This window comes from Monopterus albus, unplaced genomic scaffold (assembly GCF_001952655.1).
Source record: "Monopterus albus unplaced genomic scaffold, M_albus_1.0 scaffold92.1, whole genome shotgun sequence".
Lineage (NCBI taxonomy): Eukaryota > Metazoa > Chordata > Actinopteri > Synbranchiformes > Synbranchidae > Monopterus > Monopterus albus.
Genome location: NW_018127972.1, coordinates 676,050 through 699,971, shown reverse-complemented (window position 1 = coordinate 699,971; position 23,922 = coordinate 676,050). Strand labels below are relative to the sequence as shown.

Genomic DNA, 23,922 nt, shown 5'->3' with positions numbered 1-23,922 from the left:
AGGCGCTCGGCGTGTGTGGTGCTGTAGCCCAGAGACTGCGCCAAGCTGTCGTTACCTCTGCGCCCCACGTAGAGAAATATAATCAAATTGGTGGTACAGAGGCTAACACAGCTGCATGGATGGTGTGAACACAGGCGAAGTTGTGTTTTAACCCTGGGTATCACCTCATTGTAACATGTGGTGCCACAGATAATATCTAATATCCTAAAAGCAGTTAAACGCCAACTTTGAGCTACAGAGATGCCCCCACCCAGTCATAACACAAAAGCATGTATAATTGCACTGCAGCGACGCCATGTCTGATTTCTTTTATCTAAAACGACGCTGAGCGTAGTCAACACTGTAACAATGTAAGTGAGTGGGGGATACCCGCGGACTCCAGTAACAGCACACTTGCTGGACCTGAAACAAAACATTTTTGTGTTAGATCCCAAGACTCGGGAGTAAATTCCAGCAGGTGTGAAGTCTCTTTGTATACAAGCGTTTCCCCTTACACTTATCTGAGCCTAATCATCACAACGCTATCCTGACGTGTCTTATGATGCCTAACCTGAACACAGTCCTACTCTAACTGGTTGCATCTGCCTACTCCCGAGTCTTGGCGTCTGCGTTTATAAATCAAAATGGGGCCCTGGCCCCTTTGTTCCACCGCTCCAAACAATCCGAGGCTCGCCATAGGCCCTTTCTCTACCATAATGACGACTATCTTCTTTACCACGCACCCGAATCAACAGAGGGCGGGAGCAGCACAGAGATGGGGGTGCTAGACTCCAGAATTAGCAGGCGGTGTCTTGTCATTTAAATGTATAGTAACCCGGGCCTTCAGATGTTAAACGCAGGGGGTGTAGGGCGAAGGAACTAAAGCACTAAAACCAGTTCAACGCCTAAAAGTAGTTCCGTCTTAGCTATAGCTTAGTGTGTTGTGAAGGAAATCACTCCGTGTAACCTGGTCTTCTGTACAAACACAAGTCTAGCAAGCGCATGTGTCGTACAATACATCAGACAAACTGCACCGCGCACATGTACAGAACGAGCACATCACAATTAGGGGTCCCGACTTATGTGCCCGTGCGTGCGCGCGCACACGCAGACTTGCGCACGTGCTCATTTGGTAAATAGCCTACGCCGGGTTTAGAGCGGGGGTGTGTCCCCTCCCCTTCCCCCTCTCTCACATACTCCAAACAGACCACGTGGTTTCCTCTTAGCCAAAAAAAAGGGGGGCGGAAAATATAACGTGAATCGGAGTCGGTGGAGGGGCGGTGTCAACCCTCTGCCGGCAGCGGGCGGATCGCTGAGAGAGGGAAGGCTAGAAAACCAGAGAGAGAGAGGCGGAGAGAGAGGAAAACAGTTCTCCCGTGTTGATCCCGCCATAGTTTTTCCACTCTTCCACCACAGATCCATCATCAAATCCACCCATTACAACCCACCTCCTCCACAGTGCGATAGAGAGGCTGTAGGCTGCCGCTTTATTCCTTTGCCGGGGCCGGCTGCAAATCAAGGGATTTCATTTCTTCTCCCGCTGCACTGTACTCAACTGGATTTACGGCTAAATTCTCCGTTACCATCTGTTTTTACACTTTTTCAATATTTTTGTTTGCCGCCGAGAATTAATATTCACCCCGTTTTGTGTTTTTGTTTTCAAATTTTCTTTTAGGTATTTTTGCCCTTTCGCGTGATTTCCACTTTCAGTTAGTGTGACAAGTGTGACAATATCTTGTTGCGCTATTTGCAAATTCAGGAAACTTTTTGCTTCTTAAATTTTTGTTTTTCCGGGCTTTTTTTTTTTTTACTTGGACAAATTTCCACCATGCACAAACTATACATTGGGAATCTAGGCGACAGTGTGACTGCCGAGGACTTGGGAAAAACCTTTGACGAACACAAGATCCCATACGCCGGGCAGTTTCTAATGAAAAACGGCTATGCATTTGTGGATTGCCCGGACGATCAGTGGGCCATGAAGGCAATCGAGACGTTTTCTGGTGAGTTAAGGTGGACTCCTGCCCTTTCCACCTTTAGTTTCATTCATTCTAAAGGGAAGCCATAGACACCGCTGTATAGCTCCGGCTGCATACACATCTTCACCCGTGTGCCCCACTTTCACTCCCCGTCCACCTCTGAGGCTTCGACTTTTAATGTGACGGAAAGATACATTTCCACAATTATAGTTTTGGTGCTAACTTAACGAATCACACCGTAGTGAGAGATACACGCCCGGGGGAACCATTCAACTTTTGCAGGGGGAGGGACACGCGTAGTAAGGCTAGCTACTAAAACCTGAAGCACTAACGTATGGCATTACTTCACAACAGTGTTATTTAATCGAGGATATCATTTATACCACTGCAATAACGCAGGCTTGTACTTTGCCTACAAGGTGCATGTGAGTGACTGTTAGATGTGTTGTACGCCTCGCGCCGGATTGAGTTTCGCCTGTGATATAGAATAAAGCCTTGCTGGCTCCCCTCCCCCTTTAAGCCTGCACTTCACTATGACAAAGGTAGAAAAACATCTTACCCTGTGTTCTTACCATAGCAGGCCTCACCCCAACTCCAATCGGAAATTATCAGAGAGTATCATCATTATTGCCAAAGCTTCACTCATTCACCCTATGGCCGACGCTTTGTACCGTAGTATTCCTCATGGTTTCTTTCATATGTACCGTCGCCATGTCAGTTAGGCTACATGAAACCACACGAAACTCCCAGTCTGCCCTTTTAAACGCCATGTGGACTTCAAGTCTCTCAACAAACACAATTACAGTCATATGGTAAAAGAAACATCCGAATAGTTGTTACATTTTATCCCTGCTGCTTCAACGGGGACGCAAAGTGGGGTGTCTGCAGTTTTCACTTTTAAGTTCTGTTTTGGCCCCCTTGAACATGGCCGCTCCTCCACAGCAAGGGTTTGGTTTCTTTTTAATGCTGTAATAAGCCACATGTTTAAAAAAAAAAAAGTTAATTCATGAGGTCATCGACTTTAGTTACTATACCCTCAATACAGTATATCCAGGCCTGCATTAGCTAGTTAATGGTTAGCATGTAGCCTGTTTTATGAACACGCTTTATTTTCTTTTTTTCAGGTAAGGTGGAACTTCAGGGGAAACGTATAGAGGTCGAGCACTCCGTCCCCAAGAAGCAAAGGTACTAAACACCACTGAGCACAAGGCCGTATCACTCGTCCTCTGGTTTCTACAACCCCTTCCATGTGTTGCTCCACCTTGTCCAGGTCTTTATGTGGAGCATGACAGTGAACTGTGATTTCACATTAATTTGCAATAAGTGATACGTCTGTGGTTCCTATGTGTTAAAAGCCAGTTGAATTGTGCTTTCGACGCCGTGGGGCACTGGCTGTGTTTGTTGGTGTCACTTGTCTGGAGCCTCAACTTTTGTCGGCCATAGCTGTAAGCCTGAACTGTGACGACCTCAGCTAGCTGCCTGCCATGCTGTGCAGTGTAGCTGTAGGTTGAGTGGTGCTGAGTGAAGCCATTAAGCACAGAGATAATATTCTTTGCAGTCATATTTTAGGCTATAAAATGCTTCCCGTAGTAGCAGGCTGCAGGTCCAGCCCATTGTGGAGCTTGTTGTTTAGTATGGTTTCATAATATACTGGGAAGAAACACAGCTTTGAAATGTAGGCTGTGTGCTACAGCCTATACTTGTTTCACAGATACGTTTGGCAATTTCTTTTAACTCAGTTTGGAATACACAGGGACGATAATACTTAGTCTGGGTGTAAAGTTATTTCAAGTAGGCATCTTCACAAAAATCGGTTTAAAATGTGCTCCGTGTTTAGATTAGGCTACTCATCTCTGGCTGCACTTCAATTTGATATCAGTATTACGAATTTAATAAACGCAGTCTAATTATTATCCCATTTACTTTTGGCTTGGTAAAATATTTTCAGCTAAAATACAACTGTCAACTATAATTTCAACGCAGAATAAATTTGCCACAAGCACATTCATTTCTTGTAAAATGCTGCTTTTTCAGTTTTAATGGATAATTGTAACATTTCTTATTATTTTGAGCTTTTTTGTAGCCAGCTGTGAATTTGAAAAAAAATATTAGCACTTTGGTGCCTCATATAAGCCATTTAATAAAACCTGTAGCTTGCCCTTGTGTTTTTAAAATGAAATTTCGTCGGTGCGGGGGATAGATGGTGTCCACTGATAGATCCGCTGCTCTGTGCTGAGACCTGACCTGCTACAGTATTAAGGATTCTCCTACAGACCACCTTTCGTGACTGTAACCCTTGGCACAGATACATGAAACAGTGAGCACAGCCCTCCATGTTGTTGTGTGGCCACGCACGAGCTCATTGGCTTATCCCATGAGCAGAGATTCGATAGATTTAATCGTATTGGCTCATTATATGCTTCAAATACATTTTTACACCATGTGTACCCAGTATACATATAATTCTGTATTTATGTGGCCAAATATGCGACTCTAAGGCAGGTTTTGTGCACCCGCTTTGCGCCACGCCAACAGACCAGAAATGTTACAAAATTGCTGTGGCGCAAAAACACAGCGTCGTATAGTCTTTCTGTAGCTGAATCTCACAATACTGGTCAGACTGCAGAAGGAGCTCCACTCGCTATGCGTTAGGGAACCAACATGGCAGCAGGCTACTTTGTTACAGTCTCCCAGTGGGTCTCTACATTATTCTCATGGCGCTATATGTGCGCACACTTTCTCAGACCTTCTCTGTGATAACCTTGAGGAACCGTACCGATAAAGGTGACTTGTGAGACGGGGGGGGGGCATCGTGGACGAGCCGATTTTTTCCATGACTTCACAACACGTGGTGCCTCCGTGAGCAGGGGAGTCACTACTCACGAGGCAGTCTGGGCAAAATGGCGAAGCTCTGCATGAAGCAGGAGCAATTGCACCAGCTGCTGTTTTTTTTTGTTTGTTTGTTACGCGTGTCCTCAGCGCACGACTCACTTTGCAGTAACGCGACAGCATAGCTCGCATGTTAAACTGTTTCCATGTTTCATTTTTAACTGATTAGAGTAGAACTTCATTTATACCATGCAAAACCAATACCAAGCAAAATCGTCTAAGTTATGTCCCCAAAGTGTTGAGTTTAAATATTTATGTCAAACATCTGCTGCCACTACTGTGTCCACAGGCGACTGTGTGATGTTTGAGTGAACACAAATGTACCGAGTTATTTAGTCAAATGTCTAAAACATCCCAGCTGTCAAACAACCGTGTTGGAATATTTATTAATGAATGAATTTGAGCAAACAGGCGGTGTTTTTGACAAGGTGTGCTTTAAGACAAAATAAATGAGCAAAATAATTGTAAGGAATTTCCCTCCATAAACTACTTAACAACCTGCTCCAGTTTCCTGCCAGTTTAATGTTTTCCTTTTAATGTGAATGTAGTCTCCTCAAATTCGGAGAGTAGTCTATGTTCAAGTCAGCTGATCTGTTGCTGCTGCTGCTGTGTGTGTGTGTTTGTGGGATGGGGGGGGGGGGGCTTTCATTTATTGCAGCCATAGTTTATAACCCATTGTTTATGCAATAAGTGTGCCTAATGATGTGATGTAGTGTAATCTGACACAGAGCCCTACTGGAGATGTGTGTGGGGGCGGGTGTTGAGATGGACCTACCAGGGGCGGAGGAGTCGTGCAGCTACAATTTCTAGGGTTCCACTCCTTTCTGTTGTGTAGTGTCAGTGGCACTGCCCCTGACCATGTTGTGTATATGTACACTATGGGTGTGTATCAATATGTGCCAGAAATGACTGCTGTAACGTGGAGGTGGAAGGTGTTTTTGATGGCAGAGACGATCAAAATATCAAGTCGAGTGAAATGTAAGGGAGGTCAGCAGGAGTAGCAGGGGAGGGGGCTTGAACTTTGGGGGGCAGTGCTGAGAAAGAACAAGCCATCCTCTCTGGAGAGAAGTCTATGGATACCTGGAGTAGTGATTGTGAGTGTGAAGCTAACCTACACAGACAGACACACAACAGCAACAACACACACCAGAAATCTTTGTAGTCATTTCAAATTTAAATTTTATAAAAAAAAAAAAAACATGTTAAAATCTTGTGGATCTGGTCTAGGAAAACACACCTTGTTACAGCAGCCAGGCACAAAAATTGTATATTTTTAACGGTTTCTTTGAGGTGGTGTACCAAATAATTTTTAGATAATATTTATTACATTTGTTTTTGGATTTTTCCACTTGTTAGATTTCATATACACTCATGCCAGTTTGTCCATAACTTTACTTTCAAAATGTTCTCCTCTCTAAATATTCTTGATATATCCCAGGAGTAATGTTGCTCAGGCACCCAGTGTTTGGGTAAGTGCATGCCTGATGTCGCATATACTGATAAGAATTATTCAGCTGTGGCTCCTTGGTTAACTGCTGTGTTTTATTACATCAGGGCTGTTGGTGCACGTTTCCGGTTCCTACCTCTTGTTGTTTGTTTCCACACTGGTTGGTCAGACTGATTGTGACGCTGAGATAAATGAGCTCCGTGAGACATAAAAAGAAATCCATCTTGAATCTGCAGCCTGAATGCATGATGACCTACTAGACTGTTGTTGTTGTTGTTGTCCACATTGTGCAGTAACTAGTAGTTACATTTTTTTCTACTTAATGTAACGTCAGATAATCTTAAGCACCTGCTGTACACCTTCTGGGTAGTGGTGAAGCTATGTTACCTGATTTATCATGACTGTCCTGACGCACACACACACACACACACACAAGCCATAAACACAAGTAGCAGAAAACACCTGGATCAGTAGTTGCACCTCTCAGGTAGCCTAGATTACAGAAGTACAACTAATCACATTTGTGTTTTGAATACACCATAGCATACCATTTGACATATGCATTGATATGATTAGGGATCATCAAACAGCCAGGTGTATCTTCCCCTCCTGTTTCACATTGGTAGAAGAGTCATCTTTCTGTGGCTTTGTATTGGCGCCATAGAACACCATTTCACCGGCTTCTCTATTTTTGCAGTAAATGGGTTAAAAACCAGACTTGGCTGCAAATTCTCCTGTTCCCTTCTTTATTAGCTATAAGTTTTTGTCCAGCCTTAGGTTTGTGTGTCGTTTGGGTTATTTCCTTCAGCACAGCTCTGCCTCTTGGTGAGGGTGGACAAATGTCTTGCTGCCATTTGGAGCTAACTGGCTCGAAATGTATTAATTTTACCAACTTTGTTCAAAAAGTTGATGATTTCCAGCTAAAGGACAAAAATAAATGTAGGTTTATGGTGCAGATTGTGCACAGTGCTGGATTTTTCTCATTTCAAAAGTGGAAAAGAAAATGCATTGGAGGTTACATTTATGCTTGTCCTTCGAAACTAGTGCTCTTGTGTTTGTCGTGTTGAAGTTATCACTTCCAGTTCCCGTTCCAGACAAAAACATTTTTAAATAGAGTAGATGTATTTTATGAATCGCCAAGTTGTTATCACTGTGTGTGCGTGAGTTCAAAGGACAGAATCGGATCCTGTCCCTCTCCTCCCTTCCCACCACCGGTCAGTCAAAGATCAGCACCAGAGTTTTGCAAGTTTTTTTTTTTTTTTACTCTCCCTCTGTCATTTCCAGCCCATTATTATGATAAATTGATTTTCAAATAATCTTTTCGTTGGGTTGTTTCATTTGGTCACCGTTATTTGATGTGCATACTTGTAAAGTGAAGTTGAGCTATATTTGCTTTGTCGTTTTTATGAGGAGAAGGTTCTCTTTAGTTTTAATTAGTAAAATACTTCAGCATGACATGGTGCATTAGCTCTAAAACAAGCCTGTTTGCTGCTCTGCTGGAGCTTTGTGCTGTGTGTCGCTGGACCTTTCAAATGTGTGGCATGTCAACACATCGACTGTCGTCACTTCACTGTCTAAGAATTGTTCCTTCTTCATGTTTATTCTTCTGTCCTTCACAGTGAGTGTGGTTTAATAAAACAGCTTAAGTATGGTTGGAATAGCAAAGACACATGGAGGACAGATGGAGATCCAGGTTTTCCTGCCATTCGCAGACAGTGACATCACTGGGTCGCAGTGTTCAAAAACTGGCAATAGCCTTTATAATCTTAAATTTAGTGGCTACAAAAATGTATAGTGTTATTGCATAGTTTGCATCTGCTGATATCAGCAGTAGACTGACGCTACTGTGTGTCTACGCTGTGTGCGAGTGAGTGGCTCATCTGTGGCCTATGGTTCCATCTTGGCTGCGTCAGCACGAGAAATGGCAAATTCTTGACAGTTTGGCTATGATTTTCTACTAATATCCCAGTAAGACAACGTGATATATTTGGACTCAGCAGAAACTGGAAAATCTCCAACAAATGAAAACATAAATTAAACTGTATTTGTCATGATGAAGGAAGCAGTGTGAGCCTTCATTGTATATTTTGGGCTTAGTATGGACACAAACTGTGAGAAAACAGCATAAATTAAAGAAAAGTCTGAGTAGGGGCAACTCACGAGGTCTTAATTCCGTACCACACTTTTAATATTACCTATGTGCAGAGAGATGGAGAAACCTTTTCTGCTTCGAAGGTTCATGGTCTGCTGTAAACTGACTGGACAGGTCAGAGGCAAACCAGTTAGATTAAACTAGTTAAGTCTAGACACTGTTATTAAATTTATGGATTTTATGAATGAAATGTAACGACCAAAGCGCTCCAGGTTGTAAGTAATCCAGCTCATTGTTTGCGGTTGCATTGTGAGCTCTTCCCCCTCAGGGAGACGTTCAGACAGGTAGGAGTCACTAGATGTGTCTGGTCTTTCTTGCCAGTTCAGTCGGAATGCTAAATGCTTTGTTGTTGTTTCTTTATGACTGCATAAATGCTGCCTGTCTTTCATTTTATCTTATTATATTTGATAGTCTTACTCTATAAGTATGTTTTATTACAACCTGCTGTTGTTTAGTATTATCTGTGACCATCGTTTGTTGTGCTTTAGCCTGTTAAACCCTATGGACTTGATGCAGGGTCCAGTACTGTTTTGGGTATGTCTGTTTAGGTGAGAAACACCTACCAACACCCTAGGGCTTAAGAGCTTAGTGGCGGTGAAGCCCAAGACAGCTTTCCATAATGTAAAAAGCTAGGACCAGGTACAGCCAAATACTAAACCAGTTGTTCCACATGGTTCCAAGTGATTCTGTGGGTCACGTCAGCCAATGCTGAATAGTTCTGACAACCTCCACACCCTTAATCTGAAGTGCACAAATGCTTTTTAGCTCGTAACACTGATCATTAAAGGCTTTAAAGATGTGTGATAACAGTCAACTACTGTTCACACGTGGTAGGGTTACTTCATGATCAGATACTAAAGCCTTGGGACACTTTGTGCAACTTCACAGTAGGCAGGAAGCGACGAGGGGAAACCAGGGATTGTCTCATACAAAACGGGAATACTTTCCCTCATGTTTTACTTTCGGCACTTCCACCTCCCATTGCACTCATATCCTTGTTTCTTTAAAGTGATGCAATGTGACCTAATGAGCTATTAAGGCTTGTTGTTGTGTCATGATCCACATTTTATTTTTGTCACTGACTTTAGATTCACCCAGACCTACTCAGATTATACACAAACCTCCTGTTCGATTCCTACCATTCATTTCAATCTATGTAAGAGTGAAACTGTTTTTATTTAGTCTCATTTTAAAGTTGGGGTTGAAATACAAAGCACACTATCATTGGATTTTGATACATGATTAAAATATTAGGTTGTAATATTAGTTGGCAACAGAATGCATACATTAGGAGTGTACATGGCAGGGAAATAGAAGGAATGTAGTTCAGTGAAGCTAGATCATTTCCAAAAATGTAATTTTTTTTATATATGTATACAGATAGTGTTGCAGTGAACCTCTACTTTATAATATCCCATATATTCTAAACCTCCAAGCTAATGCACCTGAGTCTATAATTAATATCAAGAAATGCCCCCAAAATAAACAATTCTTGATTCGACTGCATGCTACAGAAGTGCTCAAACTTCTTGTACACATCACATTGTGAGTCTCTGTGGGACTTTTCATATGGCGTCACTCACCTGCAGCCTTCATTTAAATTCTGCCTAACTGACATTTATTCAATCACGCAAAAATGAGTCAAATTCAAAGCTGCCTTATAAAATTATCAGCGGTTACAGATGGTTGGTTTAATCATCTGTAAACACACTATTAATGCACTGCCATGATATTTGTTAACAAGCTCATTTAGTTCTTGATGATCAGCCTGATTTCTCATTTGGTTAATATGGATTCTGTCTTATTTAATCCTCATGTGCGATGGAAACTGTGGTTTCTGCATTGTTGGAAGCAGGAGGGTCAATGTAGAGCAGTCAGCAGGTTGCCTGAACCCAGGTTAAGAAGAAACCCTGCTCAAGCATGGGAGTGAAAAATGGCCAGCCTCGAAGGGTTTGGTGGTGGTTGGTTAGAGGCAGCGTTGAGAAGGAAAATATAAACATAACACCCAGATGATGCCAAGAATTGTTCATACCTGCCATCTGCATGGTGTCATTGTATCTGCTGTGGTGAAGATTGTGCTCTGTATGTGGGGCCGACTCTCACGTCACCATCTGTGCAGGAAGCATTTCTTTAGCAATAGAAAAATACATTTAGTCTGATTGGAGATCAGATCTGACTGAAACACACAAGTCAGCGCTTCAGAAATATGGCTGTGTTCACTTACAGGAATTGATCAGCAGGCATGTAGGCTATATTATTTATTTTTTATTTCTTTGATGCTGTTTGGAATCCCACCTTCTGTCCTTTGACTCACACTCTAATTTGCTGTTTTACTTCTGAGATATAAAGCTGAGATTGCTGTTGAAACTATTTGTTCTGCTGTCTGGGTTTGCATTTTGCAACCAGGAAATGTAGTCATTTGCTATATTTATCATGACTTCTGTTCTTCTAATTTCCAGAGCTATGTTCACTCCTTGTTTTCTGTGCTATGCTGAATGTGCTGCAACTTTAAATGCACTCAATGTGTCATGCATGTGAAGAACTGTGTGTGTGTGTGTGTGTGTGTGTAGCCTTTCTCACAGCAGCAGAGAGATGGGGGAGGGGGCTCGGAGAAGGACGCCACAGTCTCCTGTCATGGCTGGAGAATAGAAGGGGGAGGGGACGGTGGGCGGAGGTAGCAAAGGGGGGTGCGACCAATCATCTGGCAGCAGGACCTGCGAGCGGCATGGGAGGCGGTCGCTCAGTGCTGAGAACAGAGGAGTCAGTCCCCCTCCCTGCTTTGCTCGCCCACACACACTTGTTCTGACTTCATGTACATTTTCACTCTCTGGGTTTCTTCTCTCCCTCTCTCTAATACAATATGTTTCTCTCTCTCTGTCTCCCTTTTTCTTCCCTTCTCCCTCTCTCTCAGTCTCTCTCCCTCCCTTGGCACATTGCCATGTTCTCCGCACCCGTCTGGCCTTTTCGCAAGAGGGACGAGTGAGAGAAATAAGGGCAGACAGAGGAGGGGACGCAGTGAGGGTGACTGGAAAATAGATGTAGCCTGTGTGTTTTCAATGTGATGTCTGTTCGGCTGCACCTCCACAGCCTGCTACTGTTCCGCATGTTTGTCCAGTAATGTATCTGTGGTCAGTATATTTGTGGTTTGCTTTGTGTCCTCTATTTGCGTTTGACTATCGATTGTTTCAGAAGTGGTTGTAGTTGTGAGAATCAGTGGAAAAAGACGGCAGCTTTGTTTTTCAGCTCCTGTGGACGTTCTTTGTCTTTCCACTGTTAACTGGTTTGAATATTGAGAGGTGGTGAAATTAACTGAAAGAATAGGTCTGGATATTTCCAAGTCAGAATTAATACATTACTCTCCGGTTACAAGTCATTGTAATTTTCCTCCTTTCTAGACTCAGCTACTGCAAGAAATACGAGACAAAAATCCCCACCTGATGGTGTGCAACGTTTAATATGAAGCCTCGCAGTCATGTTACTGAGCCAAATCATGTGAGCATCTTTGTTGTGTAGTCAGATGTAAGATTCGTGCTGGTATGTGTCCTAGGAGCAAACCTAGGAAATAATTTTGTGAAATCTGCTTAGCTCAGGCTGCTAAACATAATATTTATGACTGTAGTGATAATCAGGATAAAAATGGGCAAATGCTTTAATAATCTGTTAATTCTTTTCATCATTTTTCAAGCAAACTGTTCCGGCTTCTCAAAAGTGAGGATTTAATGCTTTTCATTGACATGTATTACCGTGAATATTTTGTGGTTTTATACTGTTGGCTGAATGAAATCAGCTCAGGCTGTGGGAAATTAATATCTTCTTTCACCATTCTCTACCAATTAATCAGTTGACCGAAAGCATAGATTAACCAATAGTCCCTAGAACAGTTTGGTTTGAAAGTTGTGGTCTGTCTGCTGGGACTTGTCTTTTATTTATTTATCACTGTGTGTGGCCAGCCAAACTAATTTCTACTCCATTTGTCTAATCTAATCTAACCTACAATGCATATTCTACTAACCTCTGTTTGTTTTGCTGTTGTAACATATCCAGTTCCAAGTGTGCTTTAGACTGTACGTATTGTAATGTCAGCTGGGTTAGAAGAAGGAGCCGGACACTAAAACTGCCTTTTTCTGTGCTCAAGGGAACCTCTTTTATTCAGCCACAGTGAGCAACAGCACCAACAGCAGAACACCCCAAACACACACTTAAGTGTCTCTCCACCCCAAATGTCTGCGTCTTCACACCTCAAGCATTAGCATTACAAGCAGCGTGTGTAAACACACAGCTGACTGCATATGTGAGAGAAGAGCAGCCCCTCCCTCCTCCAATCAGAGCTGGACAGAGAAAATACAGTGGAAAAACAAAGGACAGTCTGTGTCAACCAGGAAGTACAGGGAATACCGCTCGTTAGGTTCCGATAGTGGAAACACAGCAGTGGTGAGCCTAGCAGACGGATTGATTCCTTAGGTTATCACAGGCAGTATTGTTAACCTGAAGAAGCAAAATTTTGCTTGTAAAATAAATGTAGAGTAATAAATAATATTCTCTGAACTACTACTATACGATACTTAATATTTCAGTTGATTCATATTTTAAGTTCTATAAATGCTTAATGTTTTCTAAGTTGATGAGTTGTCAGGTTAAATAATCATGATTTCAATATTGACTGTGACTATGATTTTTGCCATAATCGCACAGCCCTATAACTGAGTGATGTCATCAGTTATCTCATCTTGAACTTGAATGGAAATACGTTATTATAAATCAGGGCATGGGAGTTTCAAAGACATGGGGTTTTACAAGGGAGGGAGAGGCAACTTGAAAAGACACAATGAATTATGAAAAAGGTGGGGTCTACTAGTTTAGGAGCTTGAGCCATACCTGGGGCTAAAAGTCAGGATAGTTCAGCCTCTGCTGCATTGGTTTTCACTATTTTGTTTAACCTTTCCCCAAGTATACAGAAGTGCAGTACTAAATCACTGGAGTGGGCCTTTAACCAATGATGCATAGATTATAGTGGATTATGAATAGCACTGCACGCACAGATATATTCAGTGTAAATGGCTAACTTTCCATTTGCATTTTTTAGAATAACCTGAAAATGAAGAACTGATCATTGGCACCAGCAGAAACTCAGCTTAAAGAAAATTTGGAAGGCAGAGGGTCGTTTCTTCAGTGCAAAAATATGAAAAAGAGACGGTGACACAATGTTCAGAGCAACAACAGCACAGAGGAGAAGGTGAAGGAGAGGAGATGCATGGAGACCTTATGTAGGTGAAGGGGTAAATGAGTCCTGTCGCTTTAAGAAGACCCCTCCGCACCTCCTCCGCCCCATCTTTGTGATTGTTTCTTCTTTTTCGCTCAAACCATCTGCCTCTTCCTCCCCATCTCTTTCTCTCTTTTTCTTTCTCTGTCTTTTACTCCTCCCTCATTCTGGCCGTATCTTGCACTTTAGCTCACTAAAAATACATTTGGCTGTGTACACATCTGGGGACGTGCATGTCACACCAGCGCATACATGAGTGCGCAACAGGGAAGGGGGTGGGTGAGAAGAAAAGATCAAGAAATGAAGAGAGGAAGAAAGCAAGGAGTAGGGGGAGGGGAGGTTGTTGGGGGAGGGGGCTTGGGGCCCAGGGGTCGAGTCTGCATGGCGGATGGGGCCCCTTGTGTGCGCGCACGTGTGTGTGTGTGTGTGTGTGTGTGTTGTAGACTGAGTGTATGCATTTACCTCCCTGCAGCCCTGCCCCGGTCATCATGCACAGTCATGTCATCCAGAGTGTGTTAAGTTTTTTGCATACCTGTAACGGTCTCTATTAGAAGCTGCTTGTTTGGTCCAACTGACTTTTATAAATCAACCAAATGTGTTAGCTTCGTAGCAGACTTTGGTTGTGTAAGAGGAGGAGTTAAATGGTAAATGGTCATATACTTGTACAGCGCCTTTCTATGCTTTTACAGCACACTCAAAGCGCTTTCACATTATTCGGCCATTCACCCATTCGCACTCCCAAGCGCTCACACACCGGTGACATCACCGGGAGCAACTGGGGGTTCAGTGTCTTGCTCAAGGACACCTCGACATGTTGACTGGACAAGCTGGGAATCGAACCGCTAATCCTCCGGTTAGGAAATGACCCGCTCTACCTCCTGAGCCACAGCCGCCCCCAAGTTACAGTATATGACTGAGATACAAACCCTTTAGTGTCTAAGATTAAATATCAGAGAGGCACCTTTTGTCTAGTTGTTAGTGTTGTGTTGTACTGGACAGTTTTATGCTGAGCAACTAACTAGCTAACTAAGGCGCAGTCCTCAGTGCAACAACCATGACACAATCCCTCACTGGCTTCCCACTCATGAGCATGTTGGAATGTGTACAGTTTCTAAAATTGCTTTCAACATTTTTGCTCTACATTGCCGTCTGCAAAACAGGTTGGCCAGAGAAAGCAAGGACATGGCAGACATTTTTTCAAGCTTTAAAATATTTAACTTTGTAAATGAAAACCAAGTGCACTTTGCAGTGCATTTCACCCACAAATATGTGCATGTACCTCTCTGTACTTTATGGCCATCATATTACCTTTTGTGCACTACATGCATCCTGTAAATGTAAATTATTCCTGTTCATAATTGAACAGGGAGAAAGGGTTGGATGAGAAATGAGCAGGGAGGGATCGGTCAGAAATATAAACTAGTGGGATATCAGTTTGGGGAGAACAAGCTTGTTTGGTTGGATGGGGGTGGGAGGAAGGACTGGTTGTGCAGTCTGAAGGTTTCATTGGCTGGTGTTACTGCTTTCAAAATGTAGGTACAGCGTGTTTTTCAGCAAATGTCTTTGAGGTATAACAGTGTAAATAAAGATGGAAAATATTCCAACAAAATGTTGATTTCGTGGCAGCAGTCGTATTCTGTTTCCAGTCATGGAACAGTGACGTTGCCCATTTTCACATGATCCTTCTTGTGTCTCTGTTGGAACATGTTTCAGCTAAAATCTTTTCATCTTGTGGAATCTGATGCATAGAAGATGTGTGGAAAAGCTTTGGTTCAGTGACTACAATATGTACATAATTGAAGCTATTTTTAACAGGATGTATTACATTTATTAAGATCACTGAGTGGAAATTTGCAAACAGAGGAGTCATTTTAGCTAGTGCAAATGTTAAAGGAGACAGAAAGCAGACATACAAATTCAGGTTGTTGGATGAATAAAGGATGAATCATGGTCATGTATTTTTTTTTTTTGTTAAGGGTCATTGGATCACAAGACTCATTCAGCACAGTTCTGATACAATTCATTCAAGTTAAAAAGGACAAAACCGCAACACGTAGAAATCTTGGGAAGAAGCTAATGATATTTTTTAAAATTATGACAAAACAGTTGATTTGCAAAAACACTAAATCTTAAAAAGTAAAACTAAGGTGAACCTTCATAACATTAACTGATAGCAACCCAGGTAAAACTATTTTAGCAGTAGATGAATTTCAAAGATGTAAAATAAACTGCAGAAACAAAAACCTTCGTTCTTTCTTTAACATGTCCTAATAACTTCAAAGGACAGGGATCAGACATGTTTCATATTTCTGTTCTCTTAATAAAACTATTATAAGGTAAAGCAATAGAGAATTTAAGAAAAAGATAGTTGGTTAGCACTGATGGAAGACACCTCTTTTCTCATTTATTTGGGAATTCGAGGCTATAATGGTTTTCTCTGTACAGCTACATTTTTATTTACATCTGCACCGAAAGTGGTTCTTTCTGCTGATAGAAGTAAAACTGAGCGGAAGTGATAGCAGCCCCTCACTTCTGTTTTTTTTTTTCAAGAACAACAGGCCTCTTGTTTAAACCGCTGGACAGGCAGTGCAAAGCTATACTTTAATACTTTTAATCTGTGGACTGGGTGGGCTTTACATATACATTAGCAAACTGACAAAACAGTAGAACTATACAACTTGCTTTTGGATCAAACCTTTAACACATTTCTGATGCTTTAGTGAGTTCTTTTCAATGCAGAGCTTGTGGTTTTCCCACTTAAACCCCTACACTGCCATATAATTTTTATTTTAAGCAGTTTTAAAATACACGTTCTTAATTTTGGAGAATTAAAAATTCGGCTTTAGAAAACCGCTTTCACAATCAGGATAATAATGCTCATTCTAAAGATTTCTATTATGTGATTTAGTTTTTTTCTTCGGTCTTCATTCTTTTTTTTTAATGACCTTTTGCTCTTTACCACCACAACACTTCCCCCATGGGCCTACAGGGGATTGGTGTCGGTGGGTGTGTGTATGTGTGTGTATGGGAAAGGGTGGGGTGAGGGTATTGCCTCATAGAACTAAATTCTTGACATTTTTTCAGCAGTAATGAGAAAGAAACTGGAGATTAAGGAGCCTGTAGGGCATCCATGCTTCTGATTGGACAGGAAGCTTTCACACTGGGCTCTGATTGGCTGAGGGAGGGTTCTATAGCTGCTCTTTCACATATAGAACTTCCTGTGCCCCCTTTTTAGGATTCTTCTGCGCTTGTGTTTCCTATGCTAGTTCATTCCCTCATTACTAATGTCATCAAACTGATGAAGTATTACAAACAACAATAAGCTCCCTTCTTAATTTTAAATAATACATTTATATTGTAATTACCAAAAAAAAAACTTTTTTTTTTACAGTAGGGGAAAAAATCTTAACAGTTTTATTTGTTTACTCCTCATGCTGAAGTTTTCTCCTGAATGAAATTTAATTTTTGTCCCCACTAACTTCTCCTCACTGAGCTTTGCCTGCTTGTTTAGTATTCATAGCTCACTAAACCTGAAAGTGCCATGGCATGCTTATTTTGCTAGTTTCCAGCACATATAATGTTTAATCTTGGGTACCTCTAGATTAGCTTTGCACCCATCATAGCTCCAAATAGTCTGTCATTATTTCAGAGTGATAAAACCAGAGAGCCTCTTACTAAAAACAAGATGGTTCGTGAACGTGCACACCTCCTGTTGCTGGTGTTATGTCAAAAGTGAACAGTGCAATGGCATTAATTAATTGGAACTTCTCCATATATAGGTAAACAAAGGTATATGTACTGATGAGAATAGATTTGTAACACTCTAAACAAAGAAACCTCATATTTTATCTGGCATAATGCAGACATAGTAACTTCTCCAGCCTTACAACAATTCTCTCTAATGTTATAGAAACAAAGCATTAACAGACATGCAAAGTGTTTTTTGTTTTTTTTAACTTACCATTCAGTCCCACTGAATAGTGGAAACATCACTCGCTTTCAAGTAGCTCCAAGGTCGGTAAATCCAACTGATGGTTGCTGCATCTTCCCCCACACGATCACATATGGTCCCAAAGTAATGAAATTAATTTCAAAAGGTAGCATAGCACCGACAATAACATCATGGACCGTTAACCAGCATCACATCACGTGCTGCAGACACACTGGCCTCAAGCAGTCAAAACAAACATGCACTGTGCTCCAGGGGGATCCCGTGTTGATGAGCTACCCTCTACCCGCCGTGGGGGCGTCACTGGCTGGCTGCTTGTAGGTTACACCTGATCAGGTACGACAGTCCGTGTACTGGTATGTTCCCAGACATGCAGTAACCTCAGGCCCTATATTTTTCTCCACATCCTCTGGTCACAGTGGAGCAGCAGGAGGTAAAATATATCCACAAAAACTCTGCTTTTAAAATGACACCAGTGGATGTCAGGCAGATGTTTTTCCTAACATTGATAACAGTAAAAAGTCCTAATTGATTTTATTCAAGGGCAAAACCTGTGTCAGAGGGATTGGGTAAATAACGAATCTTACAATGCAGCAAAAAAAAAAAAAAAAAAAAAACCCTGAATGATTTTACATAAACTACCAAATAAGACCATCTTTATTATACTGTGGAAAGTACAAAGACTAGTTCCTATATTGTTTCATAATTTATGCACTTATTTTGAAAACTGTTTGGTTTATGTCAGAGAGCAGACTCTGGGTTAATGCCACACGTCTACATATTGAAACCTTCCCTCCTGCTCAGTCTGCAGAAACTATCAGCCTGTGAAATACATAGATTTAGTTTGAGAACTCATTTGAATTTGATTACAGAGCTCCTGCAGGTCACAGAGACATCTGTTCATTTTTATTAAAAATATGCAGTTTCTCCTGTTGCCCTCAATATTTTTTCTGCCATGTCATAGTGATCTCCTGCCTGATGGCTTAAATACTTGAAATGACTGCGTGGCTCAGGTCACACTTTAAATGCTAATAATTACTTTAGCATGTTTTTATCATGTCTTATCATGCTGAGATCATTGTCTACAAATAAACGGCACCAGAAATGATGCAGAATCTTTTTTTTTGGGATTGTGTTTGCGTGTCAAAACCCTGGGTCCTTTAACTGTGAGTGTTATTTCATCTGTTCCCTTGGTGCTTAACTCCAGTGACAAGTGATGCCAGAAACAACACCCTGTCAAGACACCACTTTATCATGACATTAAACTGTTTTCATAAAGACTAGCAGGTGATTTCACTCTGATTCATTGCAGGACAATGGATCAGTAAGATTAGTTTTAATGTGAAAAGTGAGATTGGGAATAACATAAGTTGAAGTCACTACAATGAAGTTTTGATTATATTTTACAGGGGTACTTTCACTGCAGTATTGTATTGTACTGAACTCACAGGGAACAAATTAAAAAGTTATACATTGATTTGTCAGAGGTTGGGTGATCCTGACCTTTATTACCAAGTAAGGGTGAATCTTCAGAAATGCTGGACTCTACATTTCCCATAACATAGTTCATTAGTGTCCGATGACTGGCGACCTCTCTCCAGAGACGACGTTGCACATACAGGTGTGAAGCATAAACTGAACAGCATGTGTAAAATGATTGGATTCCATTTTTGTTAGGTGACAGGCAGATATTCTGGATCCCTTTGATTCCTCGCCTAATTGTTGTTTTGAGATTTATGGAAGTTAGTTCCTTACTGTGTCTTACAGTTGAGAAGAAGGCTGTGACATTTACTTGATTCATTTCATTAAAGCTCTCAGTATGCCTCAGTGAACCAGGATATGTCATTTGACTTGAATGTCCAACTGAAAAGCAAAAGCAATTATACTTGTTCTGATGCACACTCAATCCTCGTACACTTTCCTCTCTAAAGGAGGAAAACTTTCAAACTGCCTGCTCTATCACCTGACCAGCCTCTGTGGAAACTGAGCACAATTTCCAAATTGTCTGTGTCGCATAATTGCAACAGTTGTTTTGTTTCAAAGTTTTATCTTTCTTGAGTTGGGTATTAACTTTTTTTTTTTTTTCCATTCTCTGCTTTTTGTCCATTAACTATGGGGCTTGGATCTCTGCTTCCTCCTGTCCACATGTTAAAGTGTTCCCGACTAAGACACTGAATGATCCCACGCGAGTACGTGGGAGAAGAAAGCCGCTTTTGACAGAAGTGTTTGCCAAACAAATGTATCAGTTGACACCTCATTTCCTTGTTCAACTAAATGCTTTAACAGACTGGATGCTCTGTTTAGAATTTTATTGTATTTTTTATTCCAAAATGGAGTAATGGTGCAGTGGTTTGGGCTTCAGCACAGAGGTCAGTGCTTTCAAATCACTCACTGAGTCTGTCCAACATGGGCTCATCATGACTATCTGTCTGCAGCTCGTCTCTAGCATGTTTCCACTGCTGAGTCTGCATGAGCACAAGGTTCATCACAGGAGCATTGCTAGATATAAAGCTCTACAGGGGCACAGGCTTCCCATTACTCAAATTGCACAATTATTTTTCTTGAATGTCTGCTGCATGAATGAAATGTGCTCTATGAGCTCCCTTTGCTTAGCCCACTGTTCCACTGCAATACTGCTGCTACTGAAACTGAAACACATATTGGTAAAAGTAAAAATGTAGCGATATGAATCTTTATGAAAATATTTCTTTCAAAATGCATTAAAAACATTCTCAACATGATTTTGTGTTATAAAGTCTGACCATGTATTGAATATTTCTTTGCATTCTTCCACATTTCACAGTAACTGATTTGTCAAGCAGTGCCAGTTTGTTTTGTCAAATATAAACTTTAACAGGTTGATCTATCAACAAATCAATAAAAAGAAACAATGGTTTTTGTAACTTATAAGGCCACATAACCTATGGGTGCTCCAATTACTTTGGAATTGTGTTCTGCAATGGATTGGATGGCTGGTGGTGCCACACCTGTCTCCACAGACAACTTCGTCCACACTTTCCCTTCCTGTCTCAGGTTTGTTAAATGTACAAAAAAAAACAATCATCCTTTGGATTGTGTTGCATCAAATCTTACATTACATTCATTAAATTGAGAATGAATAGCCCAATGTCAACACAGACCACCCACTATGTTTGATGTAAGCCTATTATGCAACATACTTGACATTCATTTTATTTCCCGTAGTCCACAGATAAATAGCGTTTTAAGAGTAATCCAGCTGGTCATATGCATTGATGTACAAAGCTCTAATTTACTTCAGTCAGCATCTGCACCTAGTTACAAAACTAACATTAGCTTGTTTACCAAATACAACCAGGTCTTATTCACTCATCCTCGTCTCTCCACACTTCTTCCCTGTCACAGTCTCCTCTAAAGAATTTTCTTGGATCCATCTACAGGAGTCGATGTTTGAATCAAAATAAGATCATTGGTATAATTCAAAAACTTATCTTGGTCCCATACCTCAGTCGATTCCTTTCTTTTCTGCGCCTATTCCTGGAATGCTGTGCGTGTGCTGCAATAGCTGCGACGGGCACGATGTGCAAATGTGTGCGCCGTGGTGTACGAACCCTGACCACCTCAGCTTGTATTTTGCTCTGACATTCTGGATTAAAACAACAAATCAATTATTTTCCCGTTATTGTCAATATAAATTAATCCACTGCCAAATATAGGCGCTTGTTAAAAATCAAATGTGTGAGTTTACTGGGGCACGTGTCCCAGTAAAACAGGTGTAATGATGCCTGTGGTTCATCAGCTTCAGATTTACAAGGAGGGCAAAACGTTATCAGCTGAGAGAAAATGAATTTGACTTTGTGGCAAAGGAAAACATAATTAACATGTATTTTACCTAGGCTTTACTTGATTGTCACTATGCACTACACTGACAGGGAGGGCACAGTGTGTTTGCATAGAATTTTGACTTGTAAAAATCTATTCTAAAGCACGTCACATCTGGTAAATGCAAGGTGATTCTAATTTTGAATTTGTGGAGTTAGAAAATTCAAGGAGTTGCGGTGTCAGACTCCTGAATCACAGAGCCATCCATTTTGAAACGCCATTCAACAGACAATGGAGGAAGAGAGCAGGGGATTGAGATTCTACACCCACAGGTGCAGGAAGTAGATCCGCTTTCAGTGCAGCGAGACACGTATGGTACATGCAAGGAGTCGTTTTTCTGAGAAACATAGGCAGCAATCACTAACTGCAGTAGAACTGGATTAGAAAAGATGAATGAAGCTGGATTACCTGTGGGTAATCGTTGTGGCTGTCTCATTTTTGGAATGTAGTGTGTATGTGTATAAAAAAAAACATATGCATCCACACTAGTGTTTTTAACTCGTATGCGCAAGCATCTCTGACTCTAAAGGGAAATTATATTCCTCCTAATATGTGTAATTGGATATAGCCAAATTCTTAATATATATTTTCTTACATATATCATTTTCTGTTAGAAAGCTGAGTGAACTTTAAGTAGTGATTTAAGTGTGGCACATAACTGCTCCCTGTTATGTTGAACATTAATTGACAATTATGATCTCAACTGATCTCAGTCTTCTGACAAAATAAGCTAAAAATACAAGCTAAAGTTGCCCTTTAGTGATTTACTACTGGAATGTTTATAAACATACAAGGAGGCTTACAATAAAATAATTTAAAAGAGAAGAGTACAAATTAAAGCTGTGGAGTCTGAGATATTCTGACTTTAAGTCATGCCTCAAACAATGGAAGCTACATTTTCCATGCCACTCCATAGCGTCTTTCATTAGAACCTTCCTATCTGCTAAATGCTGTTTGTTTGAACCCCACACTGCCAATTTATAATGCAGGTTTTCTTATTAGGTTTTTAATTTAGAAGCCCAACCCAAGTACTCAGACTTCTTTCGTGGGCTGAGTACTACTCCACATGATGAGTAAACTTTAAGCTTGTTCTTTTTTTTTAAGCCTCAGATTCACACACTAAAAATTGCAATTTTCCAGTAGATCTCTCCACACCAGAGAGTATTTTGGCATTTGTGTGAAAAATGCAATGCACTGACAGAGGGCCAAAAGATGTTTTTGCTGTTCTTTCTATAACTAAAATGTTGCATTTAACAATAAAACTGTTTACTTCAGTGTAGTGCAGCAATATTAATTTTATACTACTTTATACCATTACACTTCGTTTGATTTGATGTGGCCACTAACTTAGGCCATGTTAATTTTGTTAAATTATGACAAAAATACATGTTGACTTGTTTTTGAGAATATACACCTAAATCTTCCTCTAGATGTTTTCGACAGAATTCTCATTGTATTAAAGGATAACTTTGTTTTTCTTTTGTTTTTTAAGCTGCTGTGTTTCTGCTAAAAATGAATATAGGGACTCTATAGCTAGTGCATATTTTGCTGCCAGTATCTCTGTTGTAGTGATTTTGGGAAACAAAGCCACATGAAATGACATAATCGGGGCATCACGTTGTGAACTATCGCTTCATTAGCTTAACAAGCTAACATTAGCCTTTGCAAACATTGTGTGTGGAGCATTGCTACAGGATATGCAGCTGTCTCGGTTCACCAACACTAACAGTATCGTTTCAAAATTTGGACATTTTGACATGTTGTTAATATAAAATGAACTGAAACCCTTTCACCTTGAATACTTTGTACAGATCTGGATGTGTCTTTGAGATGCTTAGCAAAGTTTGAGGCGTTGTCTCCTGTAGTTCCAAAAGCTCTAAGACACCTTTAACATATCGGCTTTTGTCCCTGATCATTGACTTAAACGCCAACTATCTCCATACAGGACCACTGAAGGTTTTTCCCCCCCCCACAAGTCACTGTGGACCTGTTGCTGCACCTGCACATGCCATTCCACATGTTATTGCTATAGCATTACCTTTTATGCTGTTCTCATCAGTAATGGACAAATCACATTCTCCAGCTCCTATGACAGCTACTGTGGTGCTTTCAGTACCATGTTAAATAACTAGACCTGTCATTTTTTCTGAATTTTGGTATTGAAGTATCAGTTCTTGTGACATCTCTACATACAGTGTAGTAATTTTTGCACAAGTATTTTAAGCTGAATTATCCGAAAAACATGAATTTAAATCAGGTAGGGTAAACCTCACAACAGTACTCAACACTTAAAAGTTCTTCATCATAACCTGAATTACATAATATCTGACTGTAGAAATGTAGCCTACTGGGCAGGCACAAAGCTAAATGATGTCTTTAACGCATAAATAACATGGTGGGGTGGGA

At 40.9% G+C, this 23,922-nt stretch overlaps 1 protein-coding gene across 2 annotated transcripts in view; it reads left to right on the top strand.

The window, feature by feature from the left end:
• The first annotated feature begins 1,228 nt into the window (after positions 1–1,228).
• igf2bp1 (insulin-like growth factor 2 mRNA binding protein 1) overlaps positions 1,229–23,922 on the top strand; it is a 56,822-nt gene continuing 34,128 nt past the window's right edge. For both annotated transcript variants that reach the window (XM_020608360.1, XM_020608359.1), the window contains exons 1-2: positions 1,229–1,982; positions 3,083–3,143. In XM_020608360.1, the coding sequence (XP_020464016.1) occupies positions 1,808–1,982; positions 3,083–3,143 (236 nt within the window). In that variant the 5' untranslated portion in view covers positions 1,229–1,807. The remainder of the gene's footprint in view (positions 1,983–3,082; positions 3,144–23,922) is intronic.